The 21,906-nt window shown below is 39.7% G+C and overlaps 3 protein-coding genes across 4 annotated transcripts; 2 read left to right on the top strand and 1 right to left on the bottom strand.

Moving 5' to 3' along the window:
- Positions 1-4: 4 nt before the first annotated feature.
- pfkfb1 (6-phosphofructo-2-kinase/fructose-2,6-biphosphatase 1) lies at positions 5-21,569 on the top strand. 2 transcript variants are annotated; one of them, XM_054609784.1, is made up of 14 exons: positions 5-123; positions 13,602-13,727; positions 13,896-13,992; positions 14,124-14,190; positions 15,199-15,273; positions 15,600-15,656; positions 15,752-15,873; positions 16,001-16,208; positions 17,144-17,290; positions 17,446-17,550; positions 18,871-19,000; positions 19,109-19,171; positions 19,256-19,320; positions 20,891-21,569. In XM_054609784.1, the coding sequence occupies exons 1-14, from the start codon at positions 111-113 to the stop codon at positions 20,948-20,950; spliced, it is 1,335 nt and encodes a 444-aa protein (XP_054465759.1). In that variant the 5' UTR covers positions 5-110; the 3' UTR covers positions 20,951-21,569. The 2 variants fall into 2 exon arrangements, with proteins under 2 accessions (XP_054465759.1, XP_054465760.1); XM_054609785.1 differs by lacking the exon at positions 5-123 and adding an exon at positions 9,593-9,644 and having other exon boundaries at positions 20,891-21,548.
- LOC129100211 (P2Y purinoceptor 1-like) lies at positions 2,213-3,748 on the top strand. The gene has a single exon (XM_054609786.1). The coding sequence runs from the start codon at positions 2,645-2,647 to the stop codon at positions 3,647-3,649; it is 1,005 nt and encodes a 334-aa protein (XP_054465761.1). The 5' UTR covers positions 2,213-2,644; the 3' UTR covers positions 3,650-3,748.
- LOC129100209 (UDP-glucuronosyltransferase 2B20-like) lies at positions 4,526-8,393 on the bottom strand. Its single transcript, XM_054609783.1, has 2 exons — positions 8,277-8,393; positions 4,526-6,486 (listed from the first exon to the last, which is right to left on the bottom strand). The coding sequence occupies exon 2, from the start codon at positions 6,482-6,484 to the stop codon at positions 4,874-4,876; it is 1,611 nt and encodes a 536-aa protein (XP_054465758.1). The 5' UTR covers positions 6,485-6,486; positions 8,277-8,393; the 3' UTR covers positions 4,526-4,873.
- Positions 21,570-21,906: the final 337 nt, after the last annotated feature.

The following is a 21,906-nucleotide window of genomic DNA, read 5'->3' as shown; positions in this document are numbered from 1 at the left end:
AAATTCTCCTGTGAGGAGTAGATGTCTCCCACCTGCTGCAGCTTCGGTCTGAACTGTTGCCACCGTTCTCTCCCATTCTGCATCTTTCCCCTGCCCATGCTGCAGGTGACATGTCATGGATTTGTGAGTACCAACCAACACATAATGTGTGTATTATTTCGGTACCTTACACTAGCAGGTGAAGCAGCAATTTGTCTTAAGCTCCCGAGCCACTACCCAGGCCTGAATCTTCTCATTTTATTTTGAAGGACATTATGTTTGAGTTGCAGATTTACTGTGTGCGTGGCAGAGTGTGGTAAATAAGTAGCAAAAGTTATTTATTCAGAATGTAATTTGCTAGGTTGGCCCAAAAATGAGGTTCTAAGATTTAACAGGGTTGTTTTCCAAATATCAATTTTTTGATGTGCTGGTGGTTCAAAACTTACTATTCGTGCTGATTTTCTTTTTTCAATACACCTTACCTACAAACATGAGAAATGCAATTTTCCCTCTCCTGACACACACTTTGTTTAATCATTAAATCCTGCAAAGCGATGCACCTTAATGCCATTAGCCATGTTCCAGTACTATAATGTTGTCTGAGCTCAACTGTTTATTTTGCCAAACTGGTAATCAACCATAGAACAGGTACTTGTAGAAATGTTGTTGTTCTTGTGCATTTATTCAGCCATTGTATTTGCAACTCTGCAGTCCCTCAGAACTCTAGGGAGCATATTAGTGTCTTTCAAGCCATTGTTTTGTATTTATAGTTTGCAACTTCACATTTGTGGTTCACTGTCAATGTTCTCAACAACTCTGTTATTAGAGGAAAGGTTTTGATAATCCCCTTTTTAAATGACCTGTTAATCACCAAAGGCTGACAGACAATAGGCAAATAGCTAACATTGGAGCATTTTAACAGATACAGAGACTTACTCAGGGCCTAAGCAAAATGACACACCAAAGTTAAAATCATTGACCAAACTGGAATAGTGCAGCTGCTGCTAGTGCAGCAGAACCATTGTGTAATTTTCTTGAAGGGTTGTGGTCTCATGGTCTCAGAGTTTAAATCATAGAAATAGAATGAGCGTGAAACAGACATTGAATTGTTAGCCGTGATCATTTGACTAGTTCAAAAGGAAATGGCTATTTTTGTTAGTTGTCATGGGGACAACATCATTGGGGTGGAAAAGTTTATCATACTCACTAGTTTGAGAACTTCGTTTTAGCCTACAGTCCACACAAAGTCCTTTTGTCTGTCTCTTGGTAACAAGGTTATTTTATTATCATTGTTCAACAGGGTTGCTCAGCAAAATGCAGATTGCTTTCTCATTTTGCTACACAACACAGCAGAAAAATACACACACAAAAAAAGAACTATACATGTGGAGGGTGGAGGATAAATTAAGTAGTCTCACAGCCAGAGGAAATAAGATGTTCTGAAGTTTAGTGGGACGGCTGCTCATACCTCAGTCTCTCTTTCCAGATTGCAGCAGGGTGACCAGGTTGTGGCTGGGGTGGGAATTGTCTTTTGATCCTTTTCATCTACAAAATTCACAACAGAGTTCTCCTCATGTTTGGGATAACGGTTGTGAGTGTACAGTGTGAACAGGAGGGGGCTGAGCACACAGCCCTTGGGGGCACTGAGGACAGCTTAGGTTTTTTTGTTTTTTTTCAAGGATTTTATTACGATGGGATGTTACAATAGTATAATATTTAACAGTCACTGTAATATTGTTGATAAAATAGAGTATCAGAAAATACCTTCAGCTCAGTGTTTTGCAGCTGAAACAGAAAGTGTTATTACAGGAAGCAGGGAACCTTACTGTTTCCAACCCCACCAGTTAACGTCTTCAGAAATTGTCACTGTAATAGGTTACCCACCAGCAGATTGCTTGTCTCTAATACGCAAACTGCAACCCATACAGTTTATTCATTAAGTGTAAACATTTTATTTCTGTAAAGACATCTTCTTTATCTTGAAAGAACATCTAGGTACCCCTCGAGCTACATGTCACACCCATCTTATTTCTTGAATACTGAAACGTGCAAGAACTCAAATGTGTTATGTGGCGGATGTGGCATGAAAGACTTCCTCTTTTAGGTCAATGCATCACAGATCCACTGCATCTGTGATTTTTTTTTTTTTTTTTTTTTTTTTTTTTTTTTTTATATCTATTCCAACACTTAACAAGGGTGTGAACCGTACTAACTGCTATCCAGAGGACAATGAATAACACAATTTGCAAACGGATCAGCTTTGACTTTACAGGCAAATTTCTGCCTCCTGTTTACATCTTAGTCTTCATCATGTCTGTTTTTGAAGAAGACTTACAAACCTGTTGCAGAGTAAGGTACTCAAGCCCATAATGCTAAGTTTACCAATCAGTTTCATTTGGGAGATTTAGCTGAGGGCTAAACTGAAATCCCATTGATAACTATCAACAGCATAGAATAATGAGTTGTGATGACAAAGCACACCCATACGGGTGGAGATGTTGCACATAGATATTATTGTGGCATCAAATCTGTAGTTGAGACAGTGAGGTTGGAGACAAACAGGAAGTTTCCTTTGATCAAAAACCAGGTCACATTTTCTGTCTCTTCTCATAAACCAGACAATTCAAAGAGATAAGATTGTACCAACTTCTTTTCAGAAGACAGAATGAATAATTCTTACTGTACTCCTGTCAGCTTTGGCTTTGAACACAGATTTCTGCCTCCTGTTTACATCTTAGTCTTCATCATTGGTCTGCTAGCTAATGGATGGGGATTGAAGTCTCTGCTGCAGAACTGGAAGAAACTGGGTAACGTCAATGTTTTTGTTCTCAACCTCGGACTTGCAGATATTCTGTATCTGCTCACACTCCCATTTTTGGTGGTGTACTACTTCATGAGAAGTAAATGGATCTTTGGAGATGCATTCTGCAAGATAACAAGATTCTGCTTCAACCTGAATTTATATGGCAGCATTGGGTTCCTTACTTGTATCAGTGTGTACAGGTACCTGGCTATTGTCCATCCAATGAGAGTGATGGGAAGAATAACTGTCACCCGCTCTGTGGGGATCTCTGTCATGGTTTGGCTTTTGGTGAGCGTTCAAAGTCTTCCAGACATGTTCTTCAGCAAAACATTTGGAAACAAGCCTGGGAAATGTTATGATACCACCCACAAGATCTATGTTGAGGATTACCTGAAATACAGCCTTGGATGGACCCTCACTGGTTTCTGTATCCCATTCCTCATCATACTGGGATGCTATGGACATGTGATTATTTTTCTCTGCCGCACAGAAACCACTGACAAGGTACTGAAACAGAGATGCTTGAAGTTTTTGTGCATCTTGATTCTTCTCTTCTCTGTTTGTTACGTCCCCTATCATGTATTCAGGAATTTCAACCTGTGGTCAAGAGTTCTGTCCAGACAGAAGAAATGCAGTGAGTGGTCTAATGGAGTCTTCGTTGCTCATCAGATTAGTCGTGGCCTTGTGTGTCTGAACAGTGCTCTCAACCCTCTGGTTTACCTTCATGGAAATGAAGCTATTCCTGCTCAGCTCAGACGACGACTCCAGCAAGCTTGTCAGATGTTCAGCCGCTTGAGTCCGTCAAACCTGAGGTCTGTGCCTGAGGCACAAACTGAAGATGAAGCTGAACAAGAGTTAAGAGGTTAACATGAACTGTTAAATATCATTAAGCTCAAACCACTTGCAGCTGTACATCACAGCTAGCGGTGTGAATTGACTACAATGTGTTTCAAATTTGCAAATAAACAAAGGCAGTTAAGATAAATTACAGCTTCAATGTGTCTCTGTTTTCTTTCAGAACAGTTTTCTTTAGTGGTTAGGATCACATCTAGTTGGGGGTGGGGAAGCTCAATACAATGCATGGTTCCGTTACTATATAGTATGCTTCTCAATCATTTCCTCATTCACTTGTGGGTGGCTTGTAACATCCAGCTATATTCATGCGACTGTGGCTATAATAATATAACACTTATCATTATAACTCTGCTGATACTCATGCCAACTCCGTTTGCTGATGCAGCTCCTTCCACCACCACAACTCAGCACAAAGCCCATTTGTTCTGTAAAACTTTTTTAAAAACGGGTCACAAATATGTGATTTATTTATAAAACAATTTCCTCAAAAAGGTAGTCGCTGTAGTTTTTATAAAACGTTACAGAAACTGGAGCAAAAGGTGCATTTGTTGGGGACTATATGTAACTGATAATCCACATCTGGTGCTCCAGTGAGTATTTGGGGCAGCAGGATGTTGTTGTTTTTTTACTCAAAATAAACTACTGTATGTGTGTTTTCATGGTAATGAATGAAAATGTAATCACATTTTATTTTTTATTTTCTCTGTTACATCCCCTATCATGTATTCAAGAATTTCAATCTCTGGTAAAGAGATCTGTCTAAACAGAGGATATGCTGTGAGTGGTTAAAAGCAGATAAGCTATGGCCTTGTGTGTCTGAACAGTGCTCTCAACCCTCTGGTTTACCTTCATGGAAATTAAGATGTGGCACAAATTACAGATGACAGATATTGTCACCAGTCCGTTACATTTTATTTTTGTGACTTTTCACAGGAATTGCAACATACAAACTAATGATAATTAGTGACCAGAAATGGGGAAAAAACAACATAGGATTTGAAACTAATTCATGACGCACTTAAATCACTACACATTATGGGAAATATGCAAATATCACAAAATGATTTGTATGTTTTTATTTTGCCATAAAGACACTATATGGACCCAGGCCTTCATTTATTCATTTAAGTCCTGTATATTGCTTCCGGTTGTTATTCCACAGATTCTATACAACTGTAAATTACACATCTTTTTTTTATCTCACTATAATCAACCGTCTCCAGCTTGCTTCATTATCTATTCACTCTTGGACTTGGATGTGGTCTTCTTGGTCCTTATAAAAAGTCCAATGAGACATCTACAGGAAACCCAAACTAATGTCATGATCAGCACTCCGAACGCTACAAAGAGTGCCATCACGTCTAGACAGTGATAAGCATACCACGGCAACTTGTATGAGTCAGTGCGCAGATGCGCTGCACCCTTGTGCCTCATGACGAACTCCATCCAGAAAATGGCACTGTCCAGGGGTTTCATTGGTGTGTCCTTATGAAGCTGTGACAGTTTGAGCATATTCTGTCTGTATGGCTTCTCTGGGTCTAGAATATTCTTTAAGGCACTTGTCAGAGACTCGACATCCAAGGTTGTCACTTCAACAATATCAGCCACTCCCCGGGACTTCAGACGCACCATGTTGTCATACTGGTCAAAGATGAGAGGAATGCCCAAAACTGGGACACCGTGGTAGATGGCCTCGTAAATTCCATTAGTACCCCCATGCGTGACAAAAACCTTGGTTTTATGGTGACCTAGTATATCGTTTTGAGGCAGCCATTTAACCAACATGGTGTTGTTTCCCAGAGTGATGGGTCTTTTCCCGATGTGTCTCCACACGACCTTCTGAGGGAGGTTGGCAAATGCTGAGGCAAATATCTCCGATATCTCAGGGCCTAGGTCGCCCAGCAGGGTCCCCAGAGTCATGACAATCACCCCATGTTCACCAGAACTCTGCACAAATTCCTCTAAATCTGATGAAAGAGGCTTGGAGGGCTTTCCCTGGAAACCTCCAATGTAGACGACATTAGGCATGGTGGGACGAGGAAACTCGAATATAAAGTCAACCCGCATTAGCCAGAGATCAGCTCCCTGTATGAGAGACATGACGCTGACATCAGGTCCAAAATAATGATCACACACAGCCTGGTAAGGCGGATTTGAGACAAAGTAGTACATGTAAACCAATATACTATGACGAATTATATTATTGATTCTTTGGGAAAAGTCCATCTTGTCAGAGTTGTCAGTAAACAATTGGGGGACGTAGGACATAGGAGAAGGAGCGATGGCGAAGTGGGCCTCGCCATTGAAAAGCCAGCGCACATTGAAAACCAAGGGAAGCTGGAGAGAGTGTGCCAACAGCACTCCACCAGGAAACGCCGGGTCAGTCAGAAAAAGATCATATGCAGTTTCATTCAGCTCCTTAATTAGTGTCTTATTCTCAAAGATGCTGACGACCAGTTTTGCCACACCTTTCTGGTTCTCCCCCATCATGTCGAAAAGGTTCCTATAAAATTCCACAAATGCCCATAGCGTGCCTTTGTTCCGGCGGATCTCTATTGACCTCTTCAAGAACGACGTCATGAAGTCTTGGCTCTCCATGTTTTGGCTCTGTTCCTGGGTGATGGTGATGGAGGTGTAATGGGGTGAAGATTCGGAAATGTACCAGCTGGTGGAGGAACGTAGTACCGTGATTTCATGGCCCTGAGAATTAAGTGCCTCTACCAGGATTTTCATGTTAAGCCAGTGGCTCCCATCAACAGGGTAAACCAACACTTTCCCACCATGGCAACTGGAGGACAGAGTAGCTGAAAAAAGCAGGAGGAATGCCAGGGCTGGATATGACCCCATCACTGTGGAAGAGACACAGAACTTTACTCATCAAATATTTGCAGTTCATACTTTACTCAAGCTGCAGATGGACTCCACACGTTATCGCCCATATTATAATGTAAGTTTTCATTCCTGTATCAGCAAAAAAGTTACCATTTATACATCCAACAGACATAGAGCAACATCAGCATTAATTTGGAGTTGTTCTGGCCAACTATTTAAAAAAACTGCTCTTATCTCATTTTAGGTGTGGTTTACAACTGTTGATTGGTTGGTGAACATAGAGGAGCATTCATCAGCCAAATAGGAGCCAAATATTTTCCTCACGAGTTGTTGGAGACTAGACCAAAGATAGAAAGAAGACGGAATATGTAACAGTTGATGCAGATACATATTTCCATCAGTGTATTTTAGTTCTACACAATATGCAAATTAACTTTTTTCAGATGTCGAAGAAAAGTTTATTTCAGGTCCAATTCTGTGTCTGGCTCAGATGAGCTTCATTCACTTTACAGCTGGAGACAGAACTCCACAACAAGGTTGTAGAATTATCTCTGCCCAGAGTAGGTTCCGCTCAAGATTATATACAGGGTACAGGAAACAGTAGATGTGGTCTGGGCTGAGCGTCTCAGGGAGAACAAAGGGCTAAAAGTGATGGCGGGCTCTGAGCAATCTTCACATTACACCAAAAGGTTTTACTAACAGAGGGTTGTTAATTAATGTAAAATAGTTTCTGTCTGGACAGAGGTTACTGTTACAGATAGAGCTGGCAGGAATACAAAGGCAATGTAAAAGAATACAGTTTATACAACCTAAAGATATAAAATGATGTTCTACACAGAAAAATTCAGATGACATTAATAACTAAAAGTGTTTGACAAGAAAAGCAAGGGGCTGAGAGATGAAACCACGTCCATTTGCGAATGTCAAGTCTTGACGCCGCCCCAACAAATATGACAGCTATAGTAGCTTTGAAACTATTCAAATAGCATGGGGCACTGGTAGCTTAACTACCAGTACACAGTACGCTGTGCTGTGATTCTAATGCCTCACAATAGCACAAAAGTAAAAACTATAGGGGGAGAGGCAAGGAGGGGGATCTGAGGGTTAAAACAGCTTCCTACTGCTGCTGGACACAATTCAGTAAATATGCAGGTTTTAAAAATAAAAACAATGAACTAAAAGGATAAAAAAGTCAAATAGCTAATGAGGTCCATGTTTCATACTTTTGCTCTGCCAATGCCTCTCAAATGTTTCCAACTACTCTACATCTACAAAAAATGTACTTTGAATGTATGTTTGGTGTTTGTCCAGGTCTCAGTTTGTTTTTCTCTCTTTTTCCTGGAACTGTTAAGTAATGTTCAGCACCAATTAACCAAGTCAAAGTCCTCTTGCACATGACATGGAAGTGTCATGCATCAGTGCCATGTACTATCTAAGCATGAAGTATTGCAGAAAAGTCTTAACAGTGTGCTAAGAATGTTATTTATTGTAAAATTGAAAATAAGGAGTCTAAAGTTAAAGCAAACGTAACGTGACAAAAAGAATGCAGTTTCGAAAATCCAGTCCATAAATCACCTGGTAAGAATGGGTTGTCAGCAAATAATCACTTCATCCAACAGTTATTTAGGTCACAACCACACAGCATTGCAAAATACAATACACAGCAAAACTTTAGACTAGATGCCCTACTTGACTGAGTGAGGTTCACTTTAGATCCAGTTTGACATTAAATTTAAAGCAAAATTGGAATGAAAGAGAAAAAGAAATTAAGCAAAGCAACATGTTTGTTAGTAAAATGTCTCCTCACCCAGGCCTCTGTGACTTCTCCCTCGGACCAAAAAGAATCCTGTGTCCAAACTGTCCTGCTGTCCTGCTGGTCAAAATGCAAGTGAATGTATAACTCTAGGTATCCCTGACTAAATCATTCTCCTGCTGGTTTATCCAAACAAATGCAATCATGCAGATGTCCCCTCTGAACCCTCCGCCCATTTTTTCCCCCGGTTCAGGCTGTTCTGCTTCTCTGCACCAAACACCATCTGGATATCATTTTACAAATTACGGGAATGCAGAATCTCACGAGTATATATTAAAGGGGTGTTACCAGGTCTGATGCATTAAAACCCAGCAACAATGTAATCTCTACTCTCTACCACTGCACATCAATACTTCTTTTAGTCCTATATCTCTTAAATTTTTCAAGAAAAAAAGTAAAAGATATCCCCCTACAAGCTTCTTTCCTCCCAACACAATCAGAAAGTGAGGAATCTATGTAGTGGACTTGATCATACTAATAAAAATGTCCCCATATGTCTGTGGATGACCTTTGAGTCTGAGTACATTGCCCGACTATGTAACTTTAGTCAGGGTTTGAACCACATGTTAAACAAAAGTCTGGATGGTAGTTGTTAAAGTTGTGCCAAAGAGGGATATATTTTGGTTGGTAAGTCAGCTTCAGAGAGAGGATAAGAATCTTGTAAATCTTAGGAAAAATATGTTGATGTCTGTTTAAAATATAGACCATATTTAGTATTCATGCTGTCTGTATGGATTTGGGGCATGCCATATGTCTCAAAAGGTCAGTGTATGTATGTATGTATGTATATATATATGTCACTAGGATGGATACTTGTATATAAAGAATAAATACTGCATTGCATCACTTCGTCATATATGACCTTTGGGTTTTGATCTCAAATAACCCCCTAGCCATTTATTGATACCGCTTAGCTGAAAACAATCCCTCACTGCTGCTTATCAAACTGGACTTGCCTATGAGTGACTGTGCTCTGTAATTGTGAATACTGTCTTCCCTTGCAACAACAATCAGCTTCTTGATGACCTTTGCTCATGCTAGGACTCGCCCTCTTGAGTGCAGCTTCTCCCTCGCCATGTGTGTACGTAGTGAACTCTGGCCCTGGCAAACATTAAAGGACAAGCCCAGTCTGCTACTATCATATGTCACATGTGGCGTAAAAAGAGGGGGCTCTGAGGGGTGGGGGTGGGTTGAGAATACTTTGGCAGAGGGGTTTAGTTTCTTTTAAAAGTCCTGCTGCCACTGACCTTATAATCCAGTGTGTCGATGGTCTTTTAGCCGCTGGTTGCTTCATTGGAGTATAGTGCAGAATGGAGTTTTCCCAGCTGGAACTTGTGAGGCTTCGCAGGTGTGACAGCGCAGGTGAGCTCACAGATGAAGCAAGGTTTCTACTTATATGTGATGCATGCAGGCCATAGATATGTTCAAACTAAGTGAGTGCAACACAGATACGAAATGCAAGTTAAAATAGACTTGTGTCATATAGTGCTAGCTTTTTGCAGCAATGAATTCACTTCCTTGTTTAGTGAAGCAACTGCTCAGGTACATATAAATAGAAAGAAATAGACAAATAATCAAGAGAGTTGAATACTTGTCTTGACTACTTGAATTATTTCTTGAATTAAGAAATGGACTTTATTGTTTATTTTCGATATTCCTCTCACTTGCTTTGTTTACAGTAAATAAATGCTTTGCACACTTGCATACATGAGTGATAAAAATGGGACGTTATGAGTCAGTAAAAGAGCCAGGTGCTCAAACAAGATGCTGTATCTCGCCTTTAAAAAAAAAACACGTTAAGATTAGATTCTGCAAACTGATTGCTAATGAAAGATTTTTAATTTTCCTTAAAAAACTCCAAATGCTATTACGTGTTTGCAGTCTGTACTTGAGAGAGGGGAGATTGTTGGAGAGTAGTAGGAAGAGCCTCAACTCCAATCCCCCTGTGGCTGTTGTTTGGAAGGATATGCTGAATGCCTGCAAGGCAAACGCCCAATAGAATAACATGCACAGTACCTTCTCTTAATGGTCGAGCTCATGCCCAAACAGGAAACACTGGCCATTAGTGGCTATCACTGCCCTGCTAATCACTGGCAAAGAGCAACTGCCTGTTGGACTTTGAACTTTGGCCAAAATGAGGTTGATGATGTTCCCTATTTGTGAATAATGGAATGAGTGACATTAAGGTTTTACATAATGCTCTAAGTGACCCTTTCTTTAGGATCAGGCAGGATGTAAGACATCTGGTCTTTAAAAGCAACAAATAACATTGTTGCTATACTTCAAGTCCAAGTTAGGCATTTCTGGCAGAGATTTAGATGAGAAGATCGGTGCCATTCTTATATTTGTCTGTTAAATGTGAAGTTACAATCAGCTGCTGGTTATCCTACCTTAGCATAAAGACAGATTAAACAAACAAGACAAAACATGTTTGGTATTGAGCTTTAGAGGTGCCAGTAGGCAGATTTAGTTATCTTTGAACAAAACCAGGCTAGTGGTTTCCAGTCTTTGTGCAAAGCTAAGATAACCACCTGCTGAATATAGCTTCATATTTAACACGGAGACATGAAAGTTTAAGATTAAGCAGTCATTTCAAACTATTCCTTTAACTATTCCTTGACCGAGCAGAGGGATTGCCTCCACATGGCTCTCAACATGGCGACAGCTGAGCTGGCGGCTAGCAGCTTTGGTAGCAGTGATGCTAACAACAGTGCTTACAACAGCAACAGAGCTAACAGTGTTAACCCAGGGAGGAACCAGAGGATGGGCGAACCGTTCCCACAACAACAGCGTCCGTCGAGACGCGTTATCAGCAGTAACCGATGTATGAGCCAACGAAACTCAAATGAATGCGATGTCGTCTTTCATATGTCAACAAAGCAAGAAGAAGCTCAGATAACAACAAACACAGAGAGACACTTCATTCACCGGTCGGGTTGACATTAGTCCACTATATCTTTATCTTGCAAATAGTTGCTGTTGAGCTATTAATGCTCTGAATTAAAAATGTAGCACCTTTAAGTATAGTTTTGCTGTACTTTTTGTGCTATTTCATACATTTCAGGGGAGGGTGTTGAACACTTTGTGTTTACATTTGCATATGATCAGTAACTTAAAGATTATGTATTTTTATAGATTAAGCTACCCAACATTACATAAAGTAGTCAATATTAGCTACATTTAAATGCTGTTTATATCAGTATTAGTAATAGAGTAGTGGGAGTTATGTTTACTAAAAGGAACAAATTTTGCTAAATAGCATTTGATAATACTTCTGAACTTTTACTTCATTCAAATTTTGAATGCAATTATTTTACTTGCAATTAGTTATAGGCCTTTTTATATTGTGGTACTATGAATGGCAGCTTTACTAATGAGCTTGCATCAGAAAAGCCCAGTTTCCACATGCAAACCACATTTCAAAAGGTCTAACAATAACTGACTCTTCTTACAGTTTCCCAGATTTACATTTAAGGTTTAAACTGCCCTCTAGTGGTAAGAAAGGAAAGATTCCCACTCTATACTTACCAGTTTGACAAACAAACAGCTTGTTCAGTACCAACCGTGCTCATCTGAATTCCTGAGGGGTTCCCACCTCTTTTATACTTGTCTCAGATGACACTGTTGCTCTTACTCTAACTGAGAAGCCAGCTGTGTCTCACCACAACAGATGAACAAGATGGTGGAGGTGAATGCATCTCTGCTGTCTGACATCACAGAGATTTTAGCAGCTCCCCTGGAGCCTTTTTTAAAACTTGAAACAGACTGAGAGGCAGGCAGGCAGCATGGCCTCAGGTCCTGCCCCCTCCTGCCTACCAAGTACTTCTCCTTAGTAACAGTCAGCTGACCTGCAGTAGGTAGTGCTCAGTGAAGCACACACATGCACACAGATCACAGAGCCTCAGTCGTTCACACTCACTCCTCAACCTGCCACTCAGGCCTCATGGCTCTCACAATTAACACAGAGCAGAAAAAACTCACGCAGACTCCTCTGCTCAAGATCTGGGTGCCATGGATGGGCTGCAACTTGAACCGCAGGAGAGGATGTAAGTGCAGTGAAAACCCTGGCTCAGCCTGAATGGAGGAAGAAGCATGATCTGTTCTGTCTTGCTGCTGTGTGTTCTACCTCTGCTTTAACTCATTCTTGTTTCAGATGAAGCTATGGTGTTTGCTTAAACACTTCCAACAGTCATAGGTGTGTTTCAAACTTGTGAATCCTTCAGGACTGAGCTCAGTCTGGTTCTGGGGGGGATGCACGCAGCAGTCTGAGAGACAAAGAGGAGTCAGTCATGGGATGACAGCCGAGCTGGACCAAGCCGGGTCTGAGTCGGCCCTCTGTTCAGTGTCTGACGTGGGCCTTTGAACATTTTGCTGACGCAGCATACTCCATTCATAATCGAACAGCCTGGATGCACTCCCTGTTCCTGTATAGACTCTCACGGGACATCCTGGTTGTTTTTCGGGGGTAGAGTTAACTGGCAAGCAACCCTGCAGTCTGCTTTATAAATAACTGGGATTTGAAGCATGCAAGAACTCGGTGATGACTGGTTAAGAGATTCACACACTCTTTAAAACTATGGCAGATTTCTTTGGAAATTTCTGAGCTGGAAATGCTGATTTATATCAGAGATCATTCTACAATAGTGCCTCTGTTTTCTTTACTGCAGCTTTATCAAATAATTGTTGTGTGGTGTAGTGACAGTCTGAACCAAAGCCTCAGATTTGAAGAATAATGGTGTTATATTGGGAACATTGGTTGAGTAAAGCTGAGCTGAGTTGAAACACCTGCAGAGAAGACACTGACATTTTAACACACTTGGAGATTAGGAGGGTTTTTCCTCATGTGATTGTCGGCCATATGGCGCAGTACACTGTGCTGCTCTGGTTTCTAAGATGTGACTACCTGAGGACAAGCATCCGGTTAGTAAATCTTGTTCTAAGGGTGTATTTGACTATTTGCAAATGTCATTGTTTTTCTGTCTTGTTTAAGGGATGGTTTTTAATTTGTTGGTGGTTGGTTGGACCGCTTACACAGTCAGGTGCTGCCAAAGACAGGCAGATAAGCCGTGTGACTCGCAACACTAGTTTGCAGACATTTGAGCTGCACCTTGGAGTTCTTGTTCTCTCTCCTAATGAAGATTACCTTGGCAGCAGCACACTCAACACATGTCCTGCAGCACAGAGCCCCACAGAGTTGTACCTGACTCTCATTTAACCTTTAGAACACAAGTCTTAATGCTCTTCTGCTGAATCATTCAGCAGCAATCAGCATTCAGTAACTATTGATTTATGTTATTATGTGTTTTGTCTTCATCTCAGCCTCAGTACCTCAGTTCTGTAACTCTCCCACAATGATTGTGATGGTGGGGTTGCCAGCCAGAGGGAAGACATACATCTCTAAGAAGCTCACTCGCTACCTGAACTGGATCGGAGTGCCCACAAAAAGTCAGTTTTCAAATCAAATCCTTGAATTGTGATTGTAAAAATGTATGACGGAGAGAAGGAATTGACTGTTTCAATGTTAACTAAAATATAAAATCATCACAAGTTGAACACCATTAGTTTTTCTCGCCCTTATTTTTTTTATACCTCTCTGTTTCCTCATCCAACCAGTGTTTAACGTGGGCCAGTACCGCAGAGAGGCTGTCAAGATCTATAAGAACTTTGAGTTCTTCAGACCTGACAATGAGGAGGCCATGAGGATCCGCAAGTGAGTATAATATTATTGTTATTATTAGCTTTATGTTGTCTGATGTGTCATTTCTGATGCCACATTCATCATTCACTCATATTTTTGCAGTTTTTGTTCCTTTGCCTGTACGAGTGTAACTTCTCTTTCAGGGCCTGTGCATCAGCTGCCCTCAAAGACGTCGCTGCCTACTTCTCAAAGGAACAGGGACAAGTAGCCGTGAGTAAGAGGACAACTGAAACTGTCCCTCTAATCAAAATAAAACACACTGAGTAGTTATGTATTGTTCATTTCCTCAGGATCCCTGAGATTAAAGTGGCACTGATTTTACACATAAAGATCAGTAGTATAGAGCACCACTCAGCCAATAAAATCTGTTGATTACCCTGATGATGTCATAATGATTTCATCACGGTCATCAAAGTTTGGACTTGGACACTACTAATTTATATCAGAAAGCCTGCGACTGGGGAGTTTATGATGGCCATCATGATGAGGGAGTGATGTTTACTAAGAAGGCAAGCTCTATTGAAAGGCATTATCAAGTTGCATTATGGGAATTGTAGGACCAAGTATTTTTTGAGCTTGAGCCACGTTGGGGACTAAAGGTCAGGACATCTCAGCCTCTGTGGCAAAGATGTTTTGCCCCACAATACAACCACATACAACACACTTTTTATGGAATTTGTTCCGGTTTAAATCTGCACATATTTTAGTTCTAAGCTTCCAGTTTATTTAACCAATGACCGATTATTTCTTCTGTTCTTATTTAACTGTTGCTCAGAGGGAGCTTTGTCTCTTTCTGCAGTTTCAAGGGTCAGTCTGGTTGAACCAATGTACAGCAATGTGTTGTCTTGTACAAAACATGACTTTTTTTGCAAATAACGTCTGTTTGTAAAAAGGATGTTCTACAACCTAAAAGTATGAAAGACAATTAAAACATATACATTATTCCTCTTAGAAATCTGATTGTTCCAGTCAAACTGTGTGGCAGGCAATCCAAAACTTTTGCACGGCAGTGTAACATGTTTAAGACATGATATTTATTTGTGCATTGTAATCTATAATTTTCATATATAGCGTGACATTGTCTAAAGTGTGCAACGCTATGTATTCTGTTATAATTCAGGTGCCTCATTGTTTACCATCATAATGAATAATGTAGAATGCTTTATTTGCCAATATTATAAGGATTGGTCAATAACACCTACGTTCTGTCTCATATAGGTATTTGATGCTACCAACACCACCAAGGAGAGGAGGGCAATCATCCTTAGTTATGCAAAGGAGAGAGGCTACAAAGTGAGTATGTATGTGGAAGTTGGACATTTTGGCAAATATTGTAATAGGCTTTCTTGCCGAGAGATAAATGAGAAGATTAATGTTATTCGTATCATACGGGTCTGTTCAAATTGAAGCATTTAGCTTAGCTAAGCATAAAGACTGAAAGCAGGGGGAAACAGCGAGCCGGGCTCTGTCCAAAGGTATTAAATAAAAAGTGTGCTTCACAAACTGTGAAACTGCTTTAAGGATGAGTTTACAAACACAATCACAAGGTCAAAAATAGGTTGAAAAAAGGGTTTATATTTCACAGACATCTGAAATTTAAAATTACTTTTTATATGCAGGTCTTTTTTGTGGAGTCAATCTGTGATGACCCAGAAATCATTGCAGAGAATATCAAGGTCAGTCAAGGATTTTTTTCGAAATGTAAATGTTTGCAGAGGCTGAAGGGATGAATTGTTCTCAACTAATTTCCAAAACTTTATTTCCTTTCCAGCAAGTTAAATTTGGGAGTCCAGATTACGTGGATCGTGACATAGATGAGGCCTTGGAAGACTTCAGCAAGCGCATTGAGTGTTACAGGGCCAGTTACATGCCTATAGATGACGAGAAAGACAGGTACAGTCCCATAATGCTGTTCTTCCTGTGAGATTAATAAGAAATGAAAGCAGGGATTTGTCTCTTCCCCTTATTTCCAACAAATTTATTTCATCGTTGCCTTTTCTCCAATGCTGACTTTTAACAGGAAGCTCTCCTATATCAAGATCTACGACGTGGGTAGTAGATACCTGGTGAACCAGGTCCAGGACCACATTCAAAGCAGGATAGTCTACTACCTCATGAACATCCATGTCACACCGAGATCCATCTACCTGAGCCGCCACGGAGAGAGCGAACTCAACCTGTTAGGGCGCATTGGTGGAGATTCAGGCCTCTCTCCTAGAGGACAGAAGGTGAGTAGAATACACTATACCAGTAGAAGAAGTATTCATATCCTAAACATAAGTAAAAGTACTAATATACCGTTAAAAAAATACTCCATTAAAAGTCAAGTACTGCATTGAAAATGCTACTTAAGTTAAGGTTTATAATAAGGAAAATGAACTTAAAGTATCAAAAGTTGAAGTACTTAATGCAGAATAAATGTCCCCTGTGACTTTTCCACAATTATATATTATACCATTAGATTATTATTACTCATGCATTAATGTAAAAGAAGGATATTACTGTTGTAGTTGATTGAGGTGGAGCTCATTTTGAACTAATAACTAATTCATTTTCTTCATGAATTGATCTGCTCATTGTTTTCTCCATTCATCGATTGATTGTTTGGTTTGTAAAAATTCTGAAAGGAATGACACCTTTACAATGTTTGTTTTGTCAAACAGTACAAACATCAAAGGGATTCATAATACATGTAAAGCAATTCAAAAGAAATGCTGTAAATCTTCACGTTTGTGAAGCTGGAACCATGAACTGTTTTGGCATGAAAAATGACAATTATGAAAATAGTTGCCAAATAATTTTCTGTCTTTGATTAATTGACTGAATGTTTCAGCTTTACTTGTACATACTGTTGGTTTGTTTTATTTATGACAAAGCATCATACTTTATAAGTGATTAATGTTTTTTCGCCAAACATCTTAATTTGTTAATGAACTAGTAACCAAAGCTATCAAATATATGTAGCAAAGTAAAAAGAACAATATTTTCCTCTTAGATATAGTAGATTGGAAGTCTGAAGTGGCATGCAAAGAAAGGTAATGTGTACTGAAGTAAAGTACTTGAGTAAATGTACTTAGTTACATTACAACACTGCCGTATACAAATAGAGTTCATGGAGTTCAAAACTGTTGGTAAAATTACAAATTGCACCAATTGTTTCCAGTATGCCAATGCCTTGGCGACCTTCATCAGAGGCCAGAATATCAGAGACCTGAAGGTGTGGACGAGCCACATGAAGAGGACCATCCAGACTGCAGAAGCTCTGGGAGTCCAGTATGAACAGTGGAAGGCCCTCAATGAGATAGACGCTGTGAGTTACATTTCTTCATCTTAAAAAAAAAAATCCTTCATTCAAAAGATGCAAACAAAGGCCAATTTTATATTTCTAGATGATGCAAACGTTATAATAAAAAAAAGCATTCTATCTCTAATTTAGGTTGACTCTCATTACTTTTTCTAACTCAGGGTGTGTGTGAGGAGCTAACCTACGAAGAGATCCAGGAGAATTTCACCGAAGAGTTTGCACTAAGAGACCAGGACAAGTATCGTTATCGTTACCCAAAGGGTGAGGTAAGTACTCCACTAAGAACACTGTGACTTTTCAATTAACTTTTTATTTAACCATTGAAGTATCACTGGGAGTTTTTAAGGAACTCAAACATTCACCCCTTAGAGCTGCCCAGTTCAACCACAGTCCACAATGTATTGTTATTATAAATCATATCTTGTAAAAATGCTTTTTCAACAGTATTTCATACATATGTATTTTCTTTTTGTATTCGGTATTGTATCGTGATTTATTTTTAAATATTATATAGGGGGAGGCTTCAAATAAGCCCAGTGGGCTTTCTGCCTCTTCCTGCACTGTAATATCATTTATCAATGTTATGTTTTGTTTTTTTAAATTCAATTGTGCAAATAAACTAAACTAAAACTAAAACTAGAGCAGTTCTGGCAGTTAAAGGAAGAGATCAACATTTTTAGAAATAAACTATTGGCTTTCTTGCTTAGGGTTTGATAAAAAAGAGATTGGTACCACTACAATGGTTGTCTGTGAACTATAAAGCCTCAACCAGGAGACTGTTGACTTAGCATAAAGACTGGAAACAAGAGAGAACAGCTCGCCAGACTGTGTCCAAACTCCAGCGATAACAAAGTTGTTGTTTAATGAGGGGTTGTGTGCAGGACTATGAAATGCCTGGCAAGCACACAGTGATGACAATCTTCCAGGAAATCATTGCATTTTTCAATGTATTAAACAAACAAGCTGTGATGGAAGAAGTTCTTAGGTTTTTTACTACTAAGTAAAAGTAGCAATATCATTGTGTAGAAATATGTTACTAGTAAGAGTCCTGCATTCAAAATGTGACTCAAAAGTACATAAGTAGTAGAATCTAAATATTCTTAAAGTACCAAAAGTAAACGTACTCATACAGAATGGCCCATTTAAGTAAATGTATCTATTATATTTTTGGATTATAATTATTAATGTGCTGTATACTTTAATGTTGTATCTGGTAAGGTGGAGCTAATTTCAACTAATGTATAGATTGCTGAGAGGCTTATAATAATACAATATAATGTGTTTGCATATTGTATTTTGTATTATATCTTTGGATCTGTGAAAATTTAATCAAGTCCATTGTACTGCAGTAACAAGAACAATTTTTGCTTATAAAACGTAGTTAAATAGAAGTATAAAGAAGCATGAAAACGAGGGGGCACTTTCACACCTATATGTATCCATTATGAGAGAATCTGAATAAAGACAGGTTGGGTCAGTTGTACAGTAAACTTGCACTTGTCGACTTATGGACTTAGAGGGTAAGATGAGAATGACTTTTGGTTAAATTGTGAATGAACTCCTCATTTATCTTGTCTCTTGTCCAGTCCTATGAGGACCTTGTCCATCGTCTAGAGCCGGTGATCATGGAGCTGGAGAGGCAGGAGAACGTTCTGGTTGTCTGCCACCAAGCCGTATTTCGCTGCCTGTTGGCCTACTTTCTAGACAAACCTGCAGGTACAGAAATCCAGGCTTGTAAATACCATGACACAAAAGTATATGATGTTGTTTTTAACACCAAAAAACACTCTTAATAATCTTCTCTCTCTTCCCCCCCCTCTGAAGATGAGCTACCTTATCTAAGATGCCCCCTTCACACAGTGCTCAAACTCACACCAGTAGCTTACGGTAGGTGGTAAATGTTTTAGTGTGTGACATCTCCATATCTCTGGAAATCTCTACCTGACAGTCTGACTTTCTCCTCTGTTTCAGGCTGTAAAGTTGAGTCATTTTTCCTCAATATCGAAGCAGTCAACACACACAGAGAGAGGCCAGTGGTGAGTTTCCACAAGCACACATTTGTCATAATAGATACTTAGCTTTGCCAACTATTCTGTGGTACATTGCATACGTCTTAAGGCAGACAGTAATATATAGTAATATATATTCACCCCCTTTGGCTTTGGAGCCCCTAAATAATATCTCTTCAGAAAAAAAAAAAAATCAAGAGAAAGAAAAAGAAAAAAAAAAAGCAGTTGTGGAGAGTAATGTGCATAATACAGTTGGTAATATGTAGAATAAACAGTAAGGGGTGGATATGAATATACTAAGATATATACAGTATGAACAGTATTAACAATAGAACCTATGCAGCAGCTGCAGTAGGGAACATCTACTGCAGATATACAGAATAAACAGCTGGAGATACGATATGAACACAGTATAGTTCAGATAAGATAAGATAAGATAATCCTTTATTAGTCCCGCAGCGGGGAAATTTACAGGCTTACAGCAGCATAGAGTAAAGTGCAGACAAGAGACATAGTAAAAGAAAGACAAGATAAAAATAAAAATGAAATAAAAAACAAGTATTATAAATAAGCAATAAAAAACAGTAGAAAATCAACAATAACTGAAATATTATATTTACAGACAGAAAAAAACTATTATGGCTATAATTGCACAGTGTATTGTATTGCACATGTGTCATGTGGTCTGCTGGGAGCAGAGCTGGTTGTGCAGCCTGACAGCAGCAGGAAGGAAGGACCTGCGGTACCTCTCCTTCACACACCGGGGGTGAAGCAGCCGGTGGCTGAAGGAGCTGCACAGAGCTGCCAGGGTGTCCTGCATGGGGTGAGGGGTGTTGTTCATCAGGGATGATAGCTTGGCCATCATCCTCCTGTCTCCCACCACCTCCACCGTATCCAGTGGACACCCCAGCACACTGCTGGCCTTCCTGACAAGTTTATTCAGTCTCTTCCCGTCAGCCGCTGAGATGCTGCTGCTCCAGCAGACCACTGCATAAAAAATGGCTGATGCCACCACAGAGTCGAAAAAGGTCCTCAGGAGTGCTCCCTGCACTCCAAAGGACCTCAGTCTCCTCAGCAGATACAGTCTGCTCTGACCCTTTTTATAAAGTGCCTTTGAATGATTAGTCCAGTCCAGTTTATTGTTCAAGTGAACACCCAGGTACTTATAAGATTTCACAATCTCAATGTCCTGTCTCTGGATGTTCACTGGTTCCGGAGGACAGTGTTTAGATATATGCAGCATAGACTGTACTGCAAATGTGGATGCACAATGACTGCAGTTTAAACTAGAACGGAAAGCAAAATGTTTTTCTGAAGATGTTTTTCTTCTTAAGCGGCCTTTACGACACCACCCAGAATTGATTTAATACTTTTGTCCAGCTAAGAGCCGCTTCCCAATTTCTTTTCTGCATTTCATTGTGGAACAATAGTGAGAATCAACAGCACACTGAAAATTGACGGTATTTTGCATGGTGGCCCTTTTCTGTAATTTTTCCAGTGTAAAACTTGCTCAGAATTAGTTTGTTGTAATGGTTATAATGGAATGTGCCGATAGTCTTTAAACTGACTCTCAGTATTTGTGTTGCTGTCGTTGCAGAATGTGGACATCAACAGAAACCCAGACGAGGCTCTGCTGACTGTTCCTGACCACGCGTAAATGCTGTTTAGTGAAGAAAGGACTACAATCTCGTGAAAACTCAACATGTTGCCACATATTAGCTTCACTAAATATTAGAGATGCACTCCAGTGAAGGATGATTGTTTGAAAAACAGATGACTCTAAAGGCGGGAGGAGTGTAGATGGTAGAAAAGGGACTGTGTAAGCTACATGAAAACAACTCAGCACAGAAGCACATGGACTCCTGCTGCACTGACTGAAGGAAACATAGCTGGAGATAATGTTTAAAACATGACTGTCACGTGTTCTTGTGTCTAAACTGACTAGAGTTTGATTTTTTGATAATTGTCACAATGTTTACAAATGATTTAGAGACATTAATAATGCACCTTGTTTTGAGGCTAAGAGGTAAACATTTATAAAGTTGTAGTTTGGTTGTCATTGCACAGACAATGTTTTGCTGATCATTTAATTACAAAGGTGGGGATCAGCACCATGGACAGCACCTAAACAAACAAGATGTATTGATTTGGTCACTTGACTGTTTGTAATGTAGAAATGACCCCAAACTTCATGTGGGGGGTTCAATGAAATAATGTAAATAACTAAAGTAAACATCCAAGATGTTGCTCCGAAAATAAATCCACTTTACAAGTCCTGTTTTGTGTTGGCTTGGCAGCTCCGTTGTGTTGTAAACTCTCCCACAGAGAAGCTGATGTTAAATGTTACAAACTGATTGCACAACAGAGCAGTGTGCTGTTCCATTCAGACAATAATGGGTCTTTGTGAAAGAGCTCTGGGGGGAGGAGGACGATGATAAATTCACATTTGGGAGTAATTTAAGGAATAAAACTCAGACTGGAGCATTTAGCAGGAGTACTCCTACTGGTATGAGGAGGGGAGGTGTTTTTGGTAGCTGGGTGTTTCCCCAACAAATAAATAGCCCAGCAGGGGTTAATAATCCCTCGTTTCTTGTGCACCTCGGTGGCAGCAGT

This window comes from Anoplopoma fimbria, chromosome 12 (genome assembly GCF_027596085.1).
Source record: "Anoplopoma fimbria isolate UVic2021 breed Golden Eagle Sablefish chromosome 12, Afim_UVic_2022, whole genome shotgun sequence".
Classification (NCBI taxonomy): Eukaryota; Metazoa; Chordata; class Actinopteri; order Perciformes; family Anoplopomatidae; genus Anoplopoma; species Anoplopoma fimbria.
This window is presented reverse-complemented; position numbering and strand designations above follow the sequence as displayed.

Excerpts from the sequence above, each read along its gene's own strand:
- LOC129100211 (XM_054609786.1), top strand. The coding sequence starts at position 2,645 with ATGAATAATTCTTACTGTACTCCTGTCAGCTTTGGCTTTGAACACAGA.
- LOC129100209 (XM_054609783.1), bottom strand. The coding sequence starts at position 6,484 with ATGGGGTCATATCCAGCCCTGGCATTCCTCCTGCTTTTTTCAGCTACT.
- pfkfb1 (XM_054609785.1), top strand. The coding sequence starts at position 9,593 with ATGGAGTTTTCCCAGCTGGAACTTGTGAGGCTTCGCAGGTGTGACAGC. Across the intron at positions 13,993-14,123 it reads GAGGCCATGAGGATCCGCAA|GGCCTGTGCATCAGCTGCCC; the intron begins GTGAGTATAATA and ends CTTCTCTTTCAG. Across the intron at positions 15,657-15,751 it reads TCATTGCAGAGAATATCAAG|CAAGTTAAATTTGGGAGTCC; the intron begins GTCAGTCAAGGA and ends TTTCCTTTCCAG.